Below are 19258 nucleotides of genomic sequence, written 5' to 3'. Positions count from 1 at the left end.
GGCGGCAGCTGTCAATCACACAGGCTGTGGGCCAATCAGAGCCTTGCTTCCCCCCCCACCCCCAACCCCAGGGGGGAAAAAATCCTCTGCTCACAATTTCAACTCAGAGATTTTCAGTTTACGGGGTGGAATCGGAACCCAGTTGGACTAGTGTGCTGTTGGATTTAGAGATCGTTAGAGGGGAAGAACCAGTGATTTTGTTTTGTTTTATTTTCACCTGGCAGTTTGTTGGGTGGGGACTGTCTCTATATGTTGCCAACTTGTACTTCCCAAGCGCTTAGTACAGTGCTCTGCACACAGGAAGTGCTCAGTAAATACGACTGATGATGATGATGATGATGATGTCCTAGTCATGAAAGTGGTTGAGGCTTGGCATAAGAAACGCTGGCAGGGCCCAGAGACCCAAGAGTCAGTGACTGAGCACTCCTCAAATCCCACCAATCAATCAATCAATCAATTGATTGATCAATGGAGGGTGCCCACCACCCTCAAGGAGCGTTCCCTGATTAATCCCCACCTCCTCTTGTCCTATCAATCCCCTGCACACGTTTGTGTGTGTGTGTGTGTGTATGTGTGTGTGTGTGTACATTCATCCTGAACACTGAAACCATCTATCACTATAGATTTGGACTATCTATTTATCTCCAGATGCTACTGTTATTAGTCCATTTATCCACCCATGTAGTTATCTCCATGTTTTTGCTACCATCAGTTGTAGCCTTTTTCAATCAGTCATTACATCTTTTACTTCCCAAGTGCTTAGTACAGTGCTCTGCACACAGTAAGAACTCAATAAATACAATCGACTGATTGATTGATTAGTATTAACTGAGTGCTTCGTCTGGACAGAGTCCTTGGGAGAGAGTGCGATAGAAATAATAATCAGTCAGTCACTTTTAGCGTATTGATTGAGCACTTAACGTGTGCAGAGCGCTGTTCTAAGCCCTTGGGAGAGTTTAAAATGGCACAGTTGGTAGACACACTCCCTGCCTGCAGTGAGCTCAGTCTAAATGGGGAGATAGGCAATGATATAAACAAGTAAATGACGGATACGAACATCAAGTGCTGTGGGGTTGAGTCGGGGGTGGCGAATTAAATGGAGCAAATCCAAATGCAAAGGCGATGCAGAAGGAAGTGGGAGAGGAGGAAATGAGGGCTTAGTCTGGGAAGACCTCTTGGAGGAGACATGCCTTCAATAAGGCGTTGAGGATGCGGAGAGTAAGCATCTGTCGGATAATAGGAGACACAGTGCCTGCCCTTGTCTGCTGGGTGACCTTGGGGATTAGGGGTTTACAGCTTAGAGGGAGAGACGGACCCTAAAATAAGTTGCAGGTAGGGAGAAACAACCAAGTATAAGTCGGGGTATATAAGTGTTATAAGGGTAAGAGGGGAAGCAAGAGCAGCAGGGCTTAGGTGTGAGGGACTGAATAATAATAATAATAATAATAATGCTGGCATTTATTAAGCGCTTACTATGTGCAAAGCACTGTTCTAAGCACTGGGGAGGTTGCAAGGTGATCAGGTCATCCCACGTGGGGCTCACAGTCTTAATCCCCATTTTACAGGTGAGGTAACTGAGGCACAGAGAAGTTAAGTGACTTGCCCAAAGTCACACAGCTGACCATTGGAGGAGCTGGGGTTTGAACCCATGACCTCTGACTCCAAAGCCCCTGCTCTTTTCCACTGAGCCACGTAGGTGATCCAGAAGTGGGGGACTGAAGAATGGGGAGATGAGAATTTTACCCCCCCTTTCCTTCCCCCCAGCTGGGAATCGTTTGTGCCTGTCCGTCTTCCCAGAACAGATTCTAAGATCCTTGATGCCAGGGAGCAATTCATTCATTCATTCAATCGTTTTTATTGAGCGCTTACTGTGTGCAGAGCACTGTACTAAGTGCTTGGGAAGTACAAGTCGGCAACTGCATTCTCTTCACACAGTAAGCGTTCAATATATACCACTGATTGATTGTGCTTCTGGAGAGAAGCTGTTGAGAAGCAGTGTGTCTCAGTGGAAAGAGCACGGGCTTTGGAGCCAGAGGTCATGGGTTCAAATCCCTGCTCCGCTAATTGTCAGCTGTGTGACTTTGGGCAAGTCACTTAACTTCTCTGTGCCTCAGTTACCTCATCTGTAAAATGGGGATTAAGACTGAGCCCCCCGTGGGACAACCTGATCACCTTGTAACCTACCCAGCGCTTAGAACAGTGCTTTGCACATAGTAAGTGCTTAATAAATGCCATCATTATTATTCTGTAAGGCCTCCCCCGAGAGCCTAGGGCACTGCCCTGCACACAGTAGATGCTTGAAAAATACTTTTGACTGATGGATAGGAAATGTATCTTTAATCGGGAAGCAGTGTGGCCTAGAGGATAGAGCAACAGCCTGGGAGTCAGATGGCCCTGGGTTCTAATCCCGGCTCCGCTACTTGTCTGCTCGGTGATCTTCGGCTAGTCACTTCACTTCTCTGGACCTCAGCTATGTCATCTTTAAAATGGGTATTGAAACTGCGAGCCCCATGTTGGGCAGGGACTGTGTCCAACCCAATCACCTCGTATCTATCCCAGCCCTTAGTACAGTGCCTGGCACATAGTAAGCACCGGTGTCACGTGGTGAAGGGTTTTTAATAACTGTGATATTTGTCAACCGTTTATTGCCTGCCAAGCACTGTACTAAGCGCTGAGGTGTAATACAAGATAATCAGGTCCCACACGGGGCTCACAGTCCAAATTGGCGGGAGAACAGGGGCTGAATCCCGATTTTGCAGATGAGGGAACCGAGGCACAGAGGAGTTAAGTGAGTTGCCTGAGGTCACGCGGCAGACAAGTGGCAGAGCCGGGATTAGAACCCAGGGCCTCCGACTCCTAGATCCAGGCTCTTTCCACTAGACCATGCTGCCAAGAGCTGGGCTAGAAGCAAGATCTTTGGAAAAGGTTCCATCTCTGGCTATGCAGGATTCACAGTCTAAGGGAGGGATAACTATTTTATCCCCATTTCACAGAAAGAAAATGGAGGCCCTGAGAGGGTCAGTGACTTGCCCAAGCTCACCCAGTAATAATGACAATAATAATCATGGTATTTGTTAAGCGCTTACTGTGTGCCAGACACCGTACTAAGCACCGGGGTAGATACAAGGTCATCGGGTTGAATAACGTCCCTACCCGACATGGGGCTCACCGTCTTTAATCCCCATTTTCCAGATGAGGGAACTGAGGCACAGAGAAGTGAAGTGACAAGTGGCAGAGCCGGCATCAGAACCCAGATCCTACAGACTCCCAAGCCCGGGTTCTAGCCATTGTGTCCCGCTGTCCCCCAGAAGTGTCTGAATTAAGCACGGGCTTTGGAGTCCGAGGTCAGGGGTTCAAATCCCGGCTCCTCCACTTGTCAGCTGTGTGACTTAGGGCAAGTCGCTTCACTTCTCTGGGCCTCAGTTCCCTCATCTGTAAAATGGGGATTAAGACTGTGAGCCCCACGTGGGACAACCTGATTACCTTGCATCTACCCCAGCGCTTAGAACAGTACTTGGCACATAGTAAGCGCTTAACAAATACCAACATTATTATTTATTATTCCAAGAGGTGCAGAGGAGGAAGCTCCAAGAGCACAGGCGCATTTCTGGGGATTCCGTGGCCTCCCTTCGCCCCAGCTTCCTTCCTTGATCCAGATCCGGTCCCGTCCACGAGGCTCCGTCAGCCTGTGGAAAACTCTGCACCCGCACCCGTCCGAATCTTTCCCTCGGCCTTGGCCTTGGAGGGACCTTAATTTTGACAGAGGAAAAAGATCCGCCCTCGGTCTCCCGAATTTCTCGGGGCCCGGAGCCGCCGTGAATCTTGGGGCTGACTTGCCAGCTGCTGGAACTCCCTCCTGTAAATAAGCCAATATTTTCTTTCTTTCAGGGTAAGGTTGACAAAGATCAATACTCGCCGGCAAAAGACATCGCCCTCTTAAGAATTAGTCCTTCATAGAGCCATTAATCCAGGAAGCAGTTCCGAAGTGACAGGGACAGTGGAGGGTGTGGAAGGCTAGAGCAGATAATGGCAGCATCACACTGTAGGAGCCTCGGAACAAGTAGAACACATTTCCTCTGTATTATTATTACTACTAGCGCTAGGCTATTCCTGCAGCTGCTACCCCTGCCACTATTTTTGCTGCTGTTCCCGCTATTAATAATAATAATAATAATGGTGGCATTTGTTAAGCACTTACTATGTGCAAAGCACTGTTCTAAGCACGGGGGGGGATACAAGGCGATCAGGTTGTCCCACGTGGGGCTCACAGTCTTAATCCCCATTTTACAGATGAGGCAACTGAGGCACAGAGAAGTTAAGCGACTTGCCCAAGGTCACACAGCTGAGAAGTGGCTGAGGCAGGATTCGAACCCATGACCTCTGACTCCCAAACCCGCGCTCTTTCCACTGAGCCACGCTATTAGCGCCACTGCTTTTGCTACTACCGCTGCTTCTGCAAATGCCGCTGTAGCAACTGCTACAACTGCCTTCGACGCTGCTGCTATTATTATTATTATTGTGAAGCAGCGTGGCTCAGTGGCAGGAGTCCGGGCTTGGGAGTCAGGGGACGCGGGTTCTAATCCCGGCTCTGCCACTTGTCTGCTGCGTGTGACCTCGGGCAAGCCGCCTCGCTTCTCTGGGCCTCAGTGACCTCATGTGGAAAATGGGGATGAAGACTGTGAGCCCCACGTGGGACAACCCTATTTACCTCGTGTCTACCCCAGAGCTCAGAACGGTGCTTGGCACATAGTAAGCGCTTGAAAACTACCATTATTATTATTGTCTGCTGTGTGTGACCTTGGGCAAGTCGCCTCGCTTCTCTGGGCCTCAGTGACCTCATGTGGAAAATGGGGATGAAGACTGTGAGCCCCACGTGGGACAACCCGATTTACCTCATGTCTACCCCGGTGCTTAGAACGGTGCTTGGCACATAGTAAGCGCTTGAAAACTACCATTATTATTATTGTCTGCTGTGTGTGACCTTGGGCAAGTCGCCTCGCTTCTCTGGGCCTCAGTGACCTCATGTGGAAAATGGGGATGAAGACTGTGAGCCCCACGTGGGACAACCCGATTTGCCTTGTGTCTACCCCAACGCTTAGAACGGTGCTTGGCACATAGTAAGCGCTTGAAAACTACCATTATTATTATTGTCTGCTGTGTGTGACCTCGGGCAAGCCGCCTCGCTTCTCTGGACCTCAGTGATCTCATGTGGAAAATGGGGATGAAGCCTGTGAGCCCCACGTGGGATAACCCGATTACCTTGTATCTACCCCAGCGTTTTGAATGGTGCTTGGCACATAGTAAGTGCTTGAAAACTACCATTATTATTATTGTCTGCTGTGTGTGACCTCGGGCAAGCCGCCTCGCTTCTCTGGGCCTCAGTGACCTCATGTGGAAAATGGGGATGAAGACTTTGAGCCCCACGTGGGACAACCTGATACCTTGTGTCTACCCCAGCGCTTAGAGCGGTGCTTGGCACATAGTAAGTGCTTGAAAAATGCCTTTCTTCTTATTATTATTACTGCTGCTACTACTACTACCACTACTGCTCCTGCTACCTCTAGGGCTACTGCTGCTGGTGGAACATTCGCTCCCGTGGCTGCTATTGCTACTATCAGTACTGGCCGCCGTTGCTCCTTTGACCTCCATCATTGCTGCTGCTGCTACTGCTCTGGCTACTACTCCTACTACTAATAATAATTGTAGTATTTGTTAAGCGCCTACTATGTGCGGCACTGTACTAAGCTCCGGAGTAGAATATCAAGTTCGTAGGGTTGGATATAGTTCTTGTCCCACACAGGGCTCATAGTCTCAATCCCCATTTTACAGATGAGAGAACTGAGGCCCGGAGAAATGAAGTGACTTGCCCGAAGTCACGCAGCAGACAAGTGGCGGAGCTGGGGTTAGAACCCAGGCCCGAGCTGTATCCCCTAGGCCATGCCGCGTCTCTAAAACCTTCAGCAAAGTCGCTTCGCCAGAAGTTCATCCCTTTGGCTTTATTCAAGCCACAAAAGATGAAGCGGGAGATCCCGAAGGATCTAACTCCCCACGCGCTTTCCTCTCAAGGAGCCGGTTAATGAAGATCCCCATTTCAGCGAGGAAGGCTGGCGATCCTATCGGAAACGGGAGCGCAGTTTTTTGGGTGTTCGTCTTTCGTCCGAAATGAGCCGGCGGTGAAAAGCCCGTGCGGGGAGCGTCGCGAGCGCCAACCGAGAGCGTCAGGGAGCAGGGGCCGGAGTTGTAAAAGAAGCGTCTGGCGAGGCTTTGGAAGCCGGGCCCGGTAATGGCACATTCCGGGTGTTCTGAGGGGTTGGAGTGGAACAGTCTCTCAAGGTGAGAGGCGGATTCTGGGGGAAGACAGAGGAAGGGAAGCAGCGGGGGGAGACTTCAGTCAAAACAGAGTGATGGCTTCGTTTGCTTCTCCAGTGCATCAAGCTGCGATCAGAGGGGACCAAGCTGGGCAGCTGATTGCCCCTGGCGGGGCTGGAGCCATGCTGTGGAAAACAAACACACACAACCCCACACCCCTCGAGATGGGGGTGGGCTGGTCTGATGGCTGGGTGACCCCTGATCTCTGGGAGAAACCATTTGGCTTGGCCGCGGCCGGGGCGGCGGGGGGTGGGAGGAGGGAGTGAGGGGGCCGTTTCATTCCTGCGTGAAAAGGTTGGCTGAATCTGGAAATGTATAGGTTCCTGAAAACATCTGTAGACAGCGTGGGGGCTAGGCTTCTCGGCCAAGGCGGGATTGCCTGCCTGAATGAGTGAGGCCCTAGGAATTTCCTTTCTAAATAATAATAATCCTGGGTGTGGCTTGTCAGATACTAGCAGATCCGATCCAGTCCTTGCCCCCCCAAATAATAATCGTGGCATTTGTGAAGCACTTACTGCGTACCAACTGTGGGCTTGGGAGTCAGAGGACCTGGGTACTAATCCCGGCTCTGCCAAGTCACTCCCCCTTGCCTTCGTTTCCTCATCCGTACAATGGGGATTAAATATCTGTTCACCTTCCACCTTAGACCGTAAGCCACATGTAGGACAGGGACTATCCGACCCCATTATCTTGTTTCTTGAGAAGCAGCGTGGCTCAGAGAAGCAGCATGGCTCAGTGGAAAGATCACAGGCTTGGGAATCAGAGGTCATGGGTTCTAATCCGCCCCTTGCCAGCTGTGTGACTTTGGGCAAGTCACTTCACTTCTTTATGCCTCAGTTGCCTCATCTGGAAAATGGGGATTAAGACTATGAGCCCCATGCGGGACAACCTGATTACCTTGAATCCCCCCAGCGCTTAGAACAGTGCTTGGCACATAGCACTCAACAAGTCTCACCATTATTATTATTATTATTATCATCTACCCTAGCACTTAGAACAGCTTGGTACTTGCTAAGCACTTACCAATTATAGCATTATTATTACCGTTATTATTATCAGCATTATCATCATAATACCTTACAATGAGATCAGTCACAGTCCCTCTCCTATATGGTGAGCCCCACGTGGGACAACCTGATTACCTTGTATCCCCCCCAGCGCTTAGAACAGTGCTTGGGACATGGCGCTCAACCAGTCCCACCATTATTGTTATTATTATTATTATTATTATCATCTACCCTAGCACTTAGAACAGCTTGGTACTTGCTAAGCACTTACCAATTATAGCATTATTATTACCATTATTATGATCAGTATTATCATCATAATACCTTATAATGAGATCAGTCACAGTCCCTCTCCTATATGGTGAGCCCCACGTGGGACAACCTGATTACCTTGTATCCCCCCCAGCGCTTAGAACAGTGCTTGGGACATAGCGCTCAACCAGTCCCATTATTATTATTATTATTATTATTATTATTATTATTATCATCATCTACCCTAGCACTTAGAACAGCTTGGTACTTGCTAAGCACTTATAGCATTATTATTACCGTTATTATTATCAGTATTATCATCATAATACCTTACAATGAGTCAGTCACAGTCCCTCTCCTATACGGCGAATCGTTTCGCAGTACCACAGATGGGAGCACCGATGCTCCGAGAGGTCAAGTGACTGGCCCAGGGTCACACAGCAGGCCAGCGGCAGAGGTGGGATGGGGCTTCAGGTCTGTCTCCCGGTCTCATCTCCTTGCCACTGTCCCCTTCCACATCTTGTGGTCCTAGCGGGGGGAGACTGAGGCACGGGGTGCAACTCCCCAGCAGATGGCAAACCCAGCTGGCCCCCAGATTCAGGCCGACCTGTTCTCCGGTTCTTAGGTTGCCAACGCCCTGTGTCAATAGATACTATTGATTGATTGATTGATTGATTGGTAGGGGTTGGGGGGAAGGGAGGAGTGGGGATGGGCAACAGCCCCATTTGCCTTTAGCCAAGGCACAGCCAGGGAAACATCGTGGCCTAGAGGAAAAAAATCCGAGCCTGGGAGTCAGAGGACCTGGGTTCCAATCCCCCTCTCTGCCAGTTGCTTGCTGTGTGACCTTGGGGAAGTCGCTTCACTTCTCTGGACCTCATTTACCTCAACTGTGAAATGGGGATGAAAAGTGTGAGCCCCATGTAGGACAGGGACTGTGTCCAACGTGATCAGCTTGCATCTATCCCAGCACTTGGAACAGTGCTCGGCACCTACTAAGCACTTAACAAGTAACATCATTATCATTATCATTATTATTTCTCAGCAAAGGTGAACCACCCAACAGAGAAATCTATTCACTGAGCAGTGTGAGGTGTCTTGGACTCTCCTGGGTCCGGATCAACTTTCCAAGTACTGCTGGCCTTCCGGAAAGGGTCTTGCAGCTTATTCAATCAATCAATCAATGTTATTTATTGAACGCTTACTACTTGCGGAGCTCTGTACTAAGCACTTGGGAGAAGACAATACAACAAAAGTAGCAGACCCGTACCCTGCCCGGAACGAGCTAATGGTTTAGGGGGGAGACAGACGTTAATATGAATAAATAAGCCATTTACAATATATAACATAAAGGTGTGTACACGAGTGCTGTGGAGTTGGGGCTAGTTGGAGCCAGCAACCTTGGGCCAGTCGCTTGTCAATGTGTGACCTTGGGCCAGTCACTCGACCTCTCTGAGCATCGGTGCCCCCATCTGTGGTATTGTGAGCCGATTCGCCGGACGGGAGAGGGACTGTGACCGATCCCGTTGTAAGGTATTACGATGATAATAATGATAATAATAGTGATAACAATGATGCTATAATTGTCGAGCGCTTAGTAAGAACCAAGCACTGTTCTAAGTGCTAGGGTAGATAACAACATATTGAAGTCGGACAGTCCCTAGGGAGAATATCAGATGTCCAAAGGTCCCAGGTCCAAGTGCAGAGACGGGGCAGAAGGGAGAGCGAGAAAGTCGGGGTGGAGGTCAGGTGTACCCCACGGAGGAACGTCCTCTGGATAGGGTAACCGCAGAAAATTGTTTGTGAGTTTATCACGTGCCCTTCTGACTCCCAATCCCGGTTCTATTCTCTAGGCCACGCTGCTCCTTAGCATGCGGAGCACTATAGTATGTGCGGCGTGGCACACCATACTAAGTGTTCTGTGCAGAGCAATCAATCATCATCATCATCAATCGTATTTATTAAGCGCTTACTGTGTGCAGAGCACTGTACTAAGCGCTTGGGAAGTACAAGTTGGCAACATACAGAGACAGTCCCTACCCAACAGTGGGCTCACAGTCTAAAAGAGCACTGTATGAAGTGCTTGGGAGAGGACGACAGAACAGAATTGGTAGACGCGTTCCCTGCCCGCAACGAGCCAACCGTCTAGAGACCCCCCGCAGCCCATCCGGCAGCCTGGAACTGAGACTCAAAGTCCGAAACGGCGGAAGGCGCGAGTGAAGAAGAAAGCGGCCCTCTGGGCCGTCTCACCCAGCCGCTCCTCAGCGCCGTGGAAAACATCCATTTCCCTTGGAGCCTCTGCGTCGCCCTCCCGCTTGAATTCCCGGGGCCTGACCGATAGAGGTTTGATCCGTCCCCGGCACGATTTTTAATTAATTTCTGACATACACGATCTCAGGCCCTTCTCCTTTTTTCCTGCGCCCACACGCAAGTGCATTCCCTTTCACACCAGGCAGCTGGCAGTGTAACGGAGTTTAACAAAAAAAAAAAAAATCACACTTTTTCATTTGTGCCGATTTGCATATTAATAGTTTGCATATTAAACAACTACTTCAGAGGGTGGGCGGGCTAATGAATGCAGCAAATCTCCTCTATTTTAACTCAATTTGCCTCATCCATATTCCAATGACTTTGGGGGTTGGTATCGGGGTTTTCATTGAAATTATCCAAGCCAGGAGCTCATTTGTCCTGCCCTTCCATTAATCCAATTAATTAGCTCCATTGATGTGAGCCTTTGTTATGTAGCTTTCTTCAGCACTGCTGCAGCTAATGACAGGCGAGAATCAGAGCAAATAATGAGGAAACCAAAGAAACATTTGACCCTCAATGCACCTGAACACAAAATGCAGCGGTTCTCAGACTGGAGGTCTCATTTACGTTCTGCGGCCCACGTCCTGTACGATAATCCAATCCTCTTTCGGCAGAGGGAGGTTTGGGGCTGACTCGGACCTCCATGCATCGATGCGTCTTCGGCACATCTTTCTCGTTGTATTTGTCCTTTCGGGTTCATGATCTTCGTGATAACCGGTGTTCTTTGATGGAGCTACTAACTGGCAGGACCCTGGTGTCCAAGGTTCCGCTCGTTCCTGAGACTGGATCATTCCTGAATGTCACTTCTTCATGAGTTCTGGATGGAAATCTTTCTGATTGCAAGGGAGGGAAAGAAACTTGGCCAAAGTTTGGTCTTCAGGATCCCCACCTCCTTATCCCCCTTTTTGTGCACCTCCTCTTCCTCCTTTTTTTCCTCCTCCTCCTCCTTCTCCTCGTTCATCTCCTCCTCCTCCTCCTTTTCTTGTTCCTCTTCTAGCTTTTCCTCTTCATTCTCCTCCTCATCCTCCTCTTCATTTTTCTTCTCCACCTCCTCCTCTTCAGTCTCCTCCTCCTCTTCATTCACCTCCTCTTCTTCCTCCTCTTCTTCTTTCTCTTCATTCTCCTCTTCTTCTCCTCCTCTTCATTCTCTTCCTCTTTTCATTCATTCTCTTCTTCCTTTTCATTCTCCTGTTCTTCCTCTTCTCCTTCTCTTCATTCTCTTCCTCTTCATTCTCCTCCTCCACCTCTTCCTCCCCATTCTCCTCCTCTTCATTCTCCTCCTCCACATCTTCCTCCCCATTCTCCTCCTCTTCATTCTCCTCCTCTTCCTCTCACTCCTCAGCATCCCTTTCTCATTCTCTTCAGTCAAACAGTGGCATTTATTAAACACTTACTATGGCCAGAGCACTGTACTGAGCACTTTGGGAGAAGACAATACAACAGGATTGGCAGATGAGTTTCCGGCCCAAAATGGTCGTCCTCTTCCTCCATTTTCTCTTCCACACCCTTTTCCTCGTCTTCCTCTCCCTCTTCTAACTCCTCCTCCTCCTCTTCTTCATCTTCCACTTCTCTACCTGGGTTTTTGGTTTTCTGCATCCCTGCAATTTGTCAGAAATTGAAGTAGCATGGCTTAGTGGACAGAGCATGGTCCAGGGAGTCAGAAGGACCTGGATTCTAATTCCAGCTCCTCCACCTGTCTGCTTTCTGACCTTGGGCAAGTCACTTCACTTCTCTGGGCCTCAGCTCCCTCATCTGTAAAATGGGGATTAAGACTGTGACCCCCATGGACTGCGTCCCACTTGATTAGCTTAGTACAGTGGCTGGCATGTTGTAAGTGCTTAACATCCATTAAAAAAAAAAAATCCTCTACCCTGTGTTTGGCTGATGTTCTCTTATCGGTGCCTGATCTGTCCTTCTAATCAATCAATCAATGGTATTTATTGAGCATTCCCTGTGTGCAGAGCATTGTTCTAAGCGCTTGGGAGAGCACAATACAACGGAACTAGCAAACCCGTTCCCTGCCTGTAATGAGGTAGTCTAGTGGTTCTGGATTCTTCCAGGCTATGATCAGATGGACATCGGGGCACACTGAAGGGCTGACGTGGAGAGAAGGAGTTGATGATTTAGGAGACCTGAAGCACAGTGGACAAATCCTGAGGAAACCAGCAAGATAGCAAGTTGAAGGCTCCTTGTAGGCCCCTCCATCCTGCCTCTCCCTTCCTGTTTCACGGCAAAAATCCAGGGGTTCTTTGGCTTTTCTGCAGAGCCGGGCTGCTCCAGGCTTGACTGACAATCCCTTTGTTATTTCACAGCGGGCTCCCAGAGGCCAGTCTGACCACAAGAGAGGAAGATGTGAGCTTCGGGAGCAAAGTGGGCAAGCTAAAATGCTTCTTGGATGCAAACATCCCAGGTAGCCACATGTGAGAAAGAAGGAGAGTGTGAATGGGATAGTCAGGGAGGCTGCTGAGACATATGGAAATTCCATTTTCTTGTTGTTCTACGCTCCCTAGGGGCAGATGTCGATCAGGAAGCGGCATGGACCGGTTGGAGCAGGCTGTCACCTGGCTCACAGTCCCACTGGATGAAGAATCAGCCCTCGAAACACGGTAAATTGATTTTTACAGTTTTCTTTTTTATGGTATTTGTTCAGCACTCACTCTGTGCCAGGCACTCCTCCAAGCACTGGCGTAGACACAAGGTAATCACGTTGGACACGGTCCCTGTCCCACACGGGGCTCACATTCCCATTTTACAGATGAGGGAACTGAGACCCAGAGAAGTAAAATAACTTGCCTGAAGTCCCACAGCGGTCAAGTGGCAGAGCTGGAATTAGACCTCATATCCTTGTGACTCTGGGCCTGGGCTCTATCCACTAGGCCACATTGCTTCCCCATTAATAATAATGATAATGGTAATAATAATAATAACAATCATGGTATTTGTTAAGCGCTTATTATTTGTGAAGCACTGTTGAGGCAGGCCCCCGGTTCCCTTGCTTCTGAGGCAGGGGGGTGGGGAAGGGGCATGCAACATTTTGCTCTTCCGCGGACCACTGAAACGTGGCCGGTGTCCCTGCCCCCGGCCAGCACAGAGGAGTCAGGTGGGCGATGGAGGGTATCATCATCAATGAAAGTTGTCTCTTCCAGACTGTAAACTCATTAGGGGCAGGGAATGTGTCTACACTTCTGTATTTTATTCCCCTAAGCGCTTAGTACAGGGCTCCCCACACGGTAAGCACTCAGTCAATGTAAGTGGTATTTACCGAGTGCTTATGGTGGGCGTGGAGCCCTGTACTAAGCGTGTGGGAGAGTAGGGCAGAGTTTGTAGACATGCTCCCTGCCCACAGTGAGCTTACATTCTAGAGGGGGAGACAGACATGAATATGAACGAATGGTTTATAATAGGTGATTCATGTATTAAACTCCTACTCTCTGCCAAGCACTGTGCTGAGCACTTGAGGGAGATTCATAGCCTGATCAGAGGCGGCCCCTTTCCTCTCTCAGCGGGGAGTGCCATTCTCCAAACTCTTCCAGTCCTTTTGGGTTTTCTTACCATGTCCCCCGTGGGGTTGGGATGATTTCTACCTATGTTTGTACATATTTACTACTCTATTTAGTTTACTTGTACATATCTAATCCATTTTATTTTGTTAGTATGTTTGGTTTTGTTCTCTGTCTCCCCCTTTTAGACTGTGAGCCCACTGTTGGGTAGGGACCGTCTCTAGATGTTGCCAACTTGGACTTCCCAAGCGCTTAGTACAGTGCTCTGCACACAGTAAGCGCCCAATAAATACGATTGATTTCTAGGTGTGAATCTTGCATCAATCCTTGAGAAGCAGCGCGGCCTAGTGGAAAGAGCACAGCACTGAGGAGTCTCATCGCGGCTCCCCCTCTTACCTGCTGTGGGACCCTCCCTCGGCCTCAGTTTCCTCACCTGTGAAATGGGAATTAAACACCCGTCCTCCTTCCTTTTGAGCCCAAGTTGGGATGGGGACTGTGTCCAGTAGTAACAATAATAATGATAACAGTAATAATAATGATGTGTTAAGCGCTTACGATGCGTCAAGTACTGTTCTAAGCTGTAGGGTAGATGCGAGCTAATCAGGTTGGAAACAGTCCCTGTCTCACTTGGGGCTCGCCGTCTTAATCTCCGTTTTACAAATGGGGGACTGAGGCCCAGAGAAGTGAAATGACTTGCCCGAGGTGACACAGCAGACAAGTGGCAGAGCCGGGATTAGAACCCAGGTCCTTCTGACGCCCAGGCTCGAGCTCTTTCCGTTAGGCCATGCTGTTTTCATGAGAAGTTCTTCCTTATTGATCACTGGAGCGCTTTCCTTCCAGTTCCAGCCCAAACACATACATCTAATTGGGGAATATTCCCTGCCCACAAGGAGCTTACAGTCCAGAGGGGGATGGACCTCTGGGTCAGTGTTTTTCAAGGAGGCACACAAAGCAGGTATAAAGCCCAAAGGTTTGATCCGAACTCCTTGCTTTCGACAATCATAATAGTAATTATTGTGTTTAACACCAATTTTGTGCCAAGCACTGTGCACATCATCAGGCCGGATACGGTCCCTGTCCCCCTCTCCATCCCCCCCATCTTACCTCCTTCCCTTCCCCACAGCTCCTGTATATATGTATATATGTTTGTACATATTTATTACTCTATTTAATTTGTACATTATCTATTCTATTTATTTTATTTTGTTAGTATGTTTGGTTTTGTTCTCTGTCTCCCCCTTTTAGACTGTGAGCCCACTGTTGGGTAGGGACTGTCTCTATATGTTGCCAACTTGGACTTCCCAAGCGCTTAGTACAGTGCTCTGCACACAGTAAGCGCTCAATAAATACGATTGATTGATTGGTTGATTGTCCAATTTCGGGCCCCCAGTCTGGGTAAGAGGGAGTAGGATTTAATCCACATTATACAGATGAGGTAAGGCGAGGCACAAAGAAGTGAAGTAACTCACTGTACTAAGTGCGTGGGAGAGAACAACAGAGTTGGTAGACATGCCCACAGTGAGCTTCCATTCTAAAGGGAGAGACGGACATGAGTGTGAATGAATAATTTATAATTTGTGGTTCATTTAGCACCTCCTCCCTGCCAAGCACCGGGGTAGATGATAATAATAATAATAATAATAATAATAATAATAATAATAATGGCATTTGTTAAGCACTTACTATGTGCAAAGCACTGTTCATGCTCCACACTACAGCAGGCAGGTGGCAGAACCAGGTTTAGAACCCAGATCCTCTGCCTCCCAAGTCTGGGCTCTTTCTTCTAGGCCACACGACGCCAAAGAGACCCCCCTTCTGCATGAGGACATTGAGGTGGTGGAGAGCATGTAGGAGTGAGGCGGGATGAGAAGGCCAAGATACCGGCTCTGCCGCCAGTCCGCTGTGTGACCCCGGGCAAGTCGCTTCTCCTCTCTGGTCTTCACTTTCCTCACCTGTAAAACGGAGACAAAATAGATATTGAGCCCCGGGTGGGACAGGGACCGTGTCCAATCTCTTAACCTTTAAGCTCCTCGTGGGTGGGAATAGTCTCCCAAATCTGGTGTAAGTTCCCAAGCACTCCGTACCGTATTCGACACGCAGAAAATGCTCAATAAATACCACTGATTGATCAAGAGCTGTTCCAACGCTTGGCACAAAGTATGCACTTAAAGAAATGCCACGATTAAGGACAGGAACAGGCAGACTCAGTGAGGAGGAGAGGAGGGAACAGAAGTAAGTTGAGGAACCTGGCGAAAGGTGGGCGAACGGATCAGAGCGTGCTCTTACCGTGCCCTGCGGAAGATCTGAGGAAAAATATCTCCAAAGAGACGGACTTTCATGTCGTTTATTGAGCTGATGATCTGATGTAGCTGTTTTAATGCGCCATTAAATCAGCCATCAACATTCTGACGAAACCTACGATGCCGCACAGCGGACGGGCCCCGTTGTCAATCAGTTAATCCACGCTATCGATTGAGCGCTTCCTGTATGCAGGGCACTGTGCTAAGCGCCGGTCTGTCCGCAGCAGACAGGGCGGGGGTGTCTGTTTTAGGGGAAGACAGTCAGGGGGGTCAGTTTCCTTTCCAGGTAGTCCTTCCTCCTTCAGCTGGTGGGACTGAAAAAGATGAATGCTCGTTCTGCTATTGTTTCCTCTTTTCAGTTTTCTCCCCCCGCCGCGCTCCCGCCTTCCCATCACAGGCTGAGAGCTGCTTATTTTCTGAGCTCCTGGAAGAAGCCATAAAACCCCCTAGACCGTGTGTGGTGTGGGGAACACTTACAAATTACCATTGAAAAATGATTGCCTTGACAAAATCTAATGTTTTGTGACACAGCACAAATATGCATTTCATTCTTGAAGAGCAGGAGAAGGAGCTCATTGGAAATATTAAATTAAGCAGTGTAACAGCTGAGAATAATTTGGTTTTCTGCTCTGTTGCTTGTGATTTGGTGCGGAGTTTGAGGTGGCAGGCCAGTTCCTGTGTAGCGGATGAAGAGCAAACATTTCGCCTTTCAGGCCCGGCTCTAGGAGGGGGGGGTCCCTCGGATGGTCAATGTTAGGTTGGGGACCAAGTCTATGGCCCCTAGAGCTGGGAAATGGGAGAAAACAATCCACCTGGGGTTCTTTTATTATAAAAGTCTCCCCCTCTAATAATAATAATAATGATTGTGGTATTTGTTAAGCGCTTACTGTGTTCCGTGCACTTTACTAAGCACACGGGCAAATACGAGAAAACCAGGTTGGGCGCAGTCCCTGTCCCATGTGGGGCTCACAGTCTCAATCCCCATTTTACAGATGAGATAACTGAGGCCCAGAGAAGTGAAGTGACTTGCCCAGGGTCACACAGCAGACAAGACTGCAAGCTCGGTGTGGGCAGGAAATGTAACTTTATATTGTTGTTTTGTACCCTGCCTGCAGGAAGTGCTCAGTAAATATGATTGACTATTATTATTATTATTAATAATAATAATATTTTAAAAATGTTTTCAATGTGCCAGACACGGGGATAGATACCGGATGATCAGCTAGAGAAGCAGCATGGCCTAGTCGAAAGCCCAAAGTCACCCAGCTGACAAGAGAACAGTGCTTTGCACATAGTAAGTGCTTAAGTGCACATAGTAAGAGAAGCAGAGTGGCTCAGTGGAAAGAGCCTGGGCTTTGGAGTCAGGGGTCACGGGTTCGAATACCGGCTCCACCACTTGTCAGCTGTGTGACTATGGGCAAGTCACTTAACTTCTCTGGGCCTCAGTTCCCTCATCTGTAAAATGGGGGTGAAGACTGTGAGCCCCCCCGTGGGACAACCTGATGACCTTGTAACCTCCCCAGTGCTTAGAACAGTGCTTTGCACATAGTAAGTGCTTAATAAATGGAATTATTATTATTATTATTCTCTGGGCCTCAGTTCCCTCATCTGTGAAATGGGGATTAAGACTGTGAGTCCCAAGTGGGACAGCCTGATCACCTTGTGTCCAGCATGGCTCAGTGGAAAGAGCGTGGGCTTTGGATTCAGAGGTCATGGGTTCAAATCCCAGCTCTGGCAATTGTCAGCTGTGTGACTTTGGGCAAGTCACTTCACTTCTCTGTGCCTCAGTTACCTCATCTGTCAAATGGGGATGAAGACTGTGAGCCTCCCGTGGGACAACCTGATCACCTTGTAACCTCCGCAGTGCTTAGAACAGTGCTTTGCACATAAGCGCTTAACAAATGCCATTAAAAAAAAATTGGGATGAAGACTGTGAGAGCCTCTAGTGGGACAACCTGATCACCTTGTAACCTCCCAAGTGCTTAGAACAGTGCTTTGCACATAGTAAGTGCTTAATAAATGTTATTATTATTATTATTATTATTATTATTATTATTATTATTATTCTCTGCGCATCAGTTCCCTCATCTGTCAAATGGGGATTAAGATTGTGAGTCCCACGTGGGACAACCTGATCACCTTGCACACACCCCCAGCGCTTAGAACAGTGCTTAGAACATAGTAAGAGCTTAACAAATGCCATCATTATTATTATTGTTGTTATTAATAAATGCCATCATTATTATTATTATGAGGCGGAGGCGGAATTCGAACCCAAGACCTGTGAGTCCCAGGCCCCGATTCTTGCCGCTGCTTCCCCAGCCCCGCCCCCCTCCACAGGCCCCGCCCATTCCCCCCTACATCCTGCACTTGGTCCCGCCCAGAGGCTCCGCCCCTTCCCCCCCACAACCTGCACTTGGTCCCGCCCTCAGGCCTCATTCATTCATTCAATCGTATTTCTTGAGCACTTCATGTGTGCAGAGCACTGTACTGAGCTCTTGGGAAGTATAAGTTGGCAACATATAGAGACGGTCCCCACCCAACAGCGGGTTCACAGTCTAAAACCCTCGCCCCTTCCCCCCCCACAGCCTGCACTTGGTCCCGCCCAGAGGCTCCGCCCCTTCCCCCCACCACCTGCACTTGGTCTCGCCCGCAGGTCTCATTCATTCATTCAATCAATCAATCAATCAGTCGTATTTATTGAGCGCTTACTGTGTGCAGAGCACTGGACTAAGCGCTTGGGAAATACAAGCTGGCAACATCTAGAGACAGTCCCTACCCAACAGTGGGCTCACAGTCTAGAAGGGGGAGACAGAATCGTATTTTTTGAGCGCTTACTGTGTACAGTGTGCAGAGCACTGTACTAATCGGTTGGGAAATACAAGTTGGCAACATACAGAGACGGTCCCCACCCAACAGCGGGCTCACAGTCTAGAAACCTCGCCCCTTCCCCCCCCACAACCTGCACTTGGCCCCGCCCCTTCCCCCCCCCACAGCCTGCACGTGGTCCCGCCCGCAGGCCCCTCCTCTTTCCCCCCCAGGTGCACGTGGACCCCCCCCTCGGCCCCCATCCTGCCTGCCCATTGGTCCACGCCCGCAGGCTCCGCCCCCTTTCCTTCATTTGCATGTGGCCCCCCGGCCCCCATCCTGCCTGCCCATTGGTCCCGCCCGCAGGCCCCGCCCCTTCCCTCCATTCATTCATTAATACTATGTACTGAGCGCTTACTGTGTGCAGAGCACTGTACTAAGCGCTTGGGAAGTCCAAGTGGGCAACATCTAGCGACGGTCCCTACCCAACAGCGGGCTCACAGCCTAGAAGGGGGACACAAGACAACAAAACCAAACATATTAACAAAATAAAATAAATAGAATATGTACAAGTAAAATGAATAAATAAAGTAGTAATCAATACGTCCCGCCCCCCCCCCGGGGTCACCGCGGACCCCTCCGGGTCACCCCGAGGCCCAGCTCAGCAGGACACAGCTGCAGGTAAGAAGAGCGTCCACTATCTTCATTCATTCAA

General features: G+C 49.1%; 1 protein-coding gene across 1 annotated transcript in view; it reads left to right on the top strand.

Moving 5' to 3' along the window:
- Positions 1–19258, top strand: part of LOC119941870 — a 130734-nt gene that overhangs the window by 46870 nt on the left and 64606 nt on the right. Inside the window, exons 3-4 of the mRNA XM_038762392.1 lie at positions 12248–12345; positions 12446–12541. Of these exons, the coding sequence (XP_038618320.1) occupies positions 12248–12345; positions 12446–12541 (194 nt within the window). The remainder of the gene's footprint in view (positions 1–12247; positions 12346–12445; positions 12542–19258) is intronic.

This window comes from Tachyglossus aculeatus, chromosome 21 (genome assembly GCF_015852505.1).
Source record: "Tachyglossus aculeatus isolate mTacAcu1 chromosome 21, mTacAcu1.pri, whole genome shotgun sequence".
Classification (NCBI taxonomy): Eukaryota; Metazoa; Chordata; class Mammalia; order Monotremata; family Tachyglossidae; genus Tachyglossus; species Tachyglossus aculeatus.
This window is presented reverse-complemented; position numbering and strand designations above follow the sequence as displayed.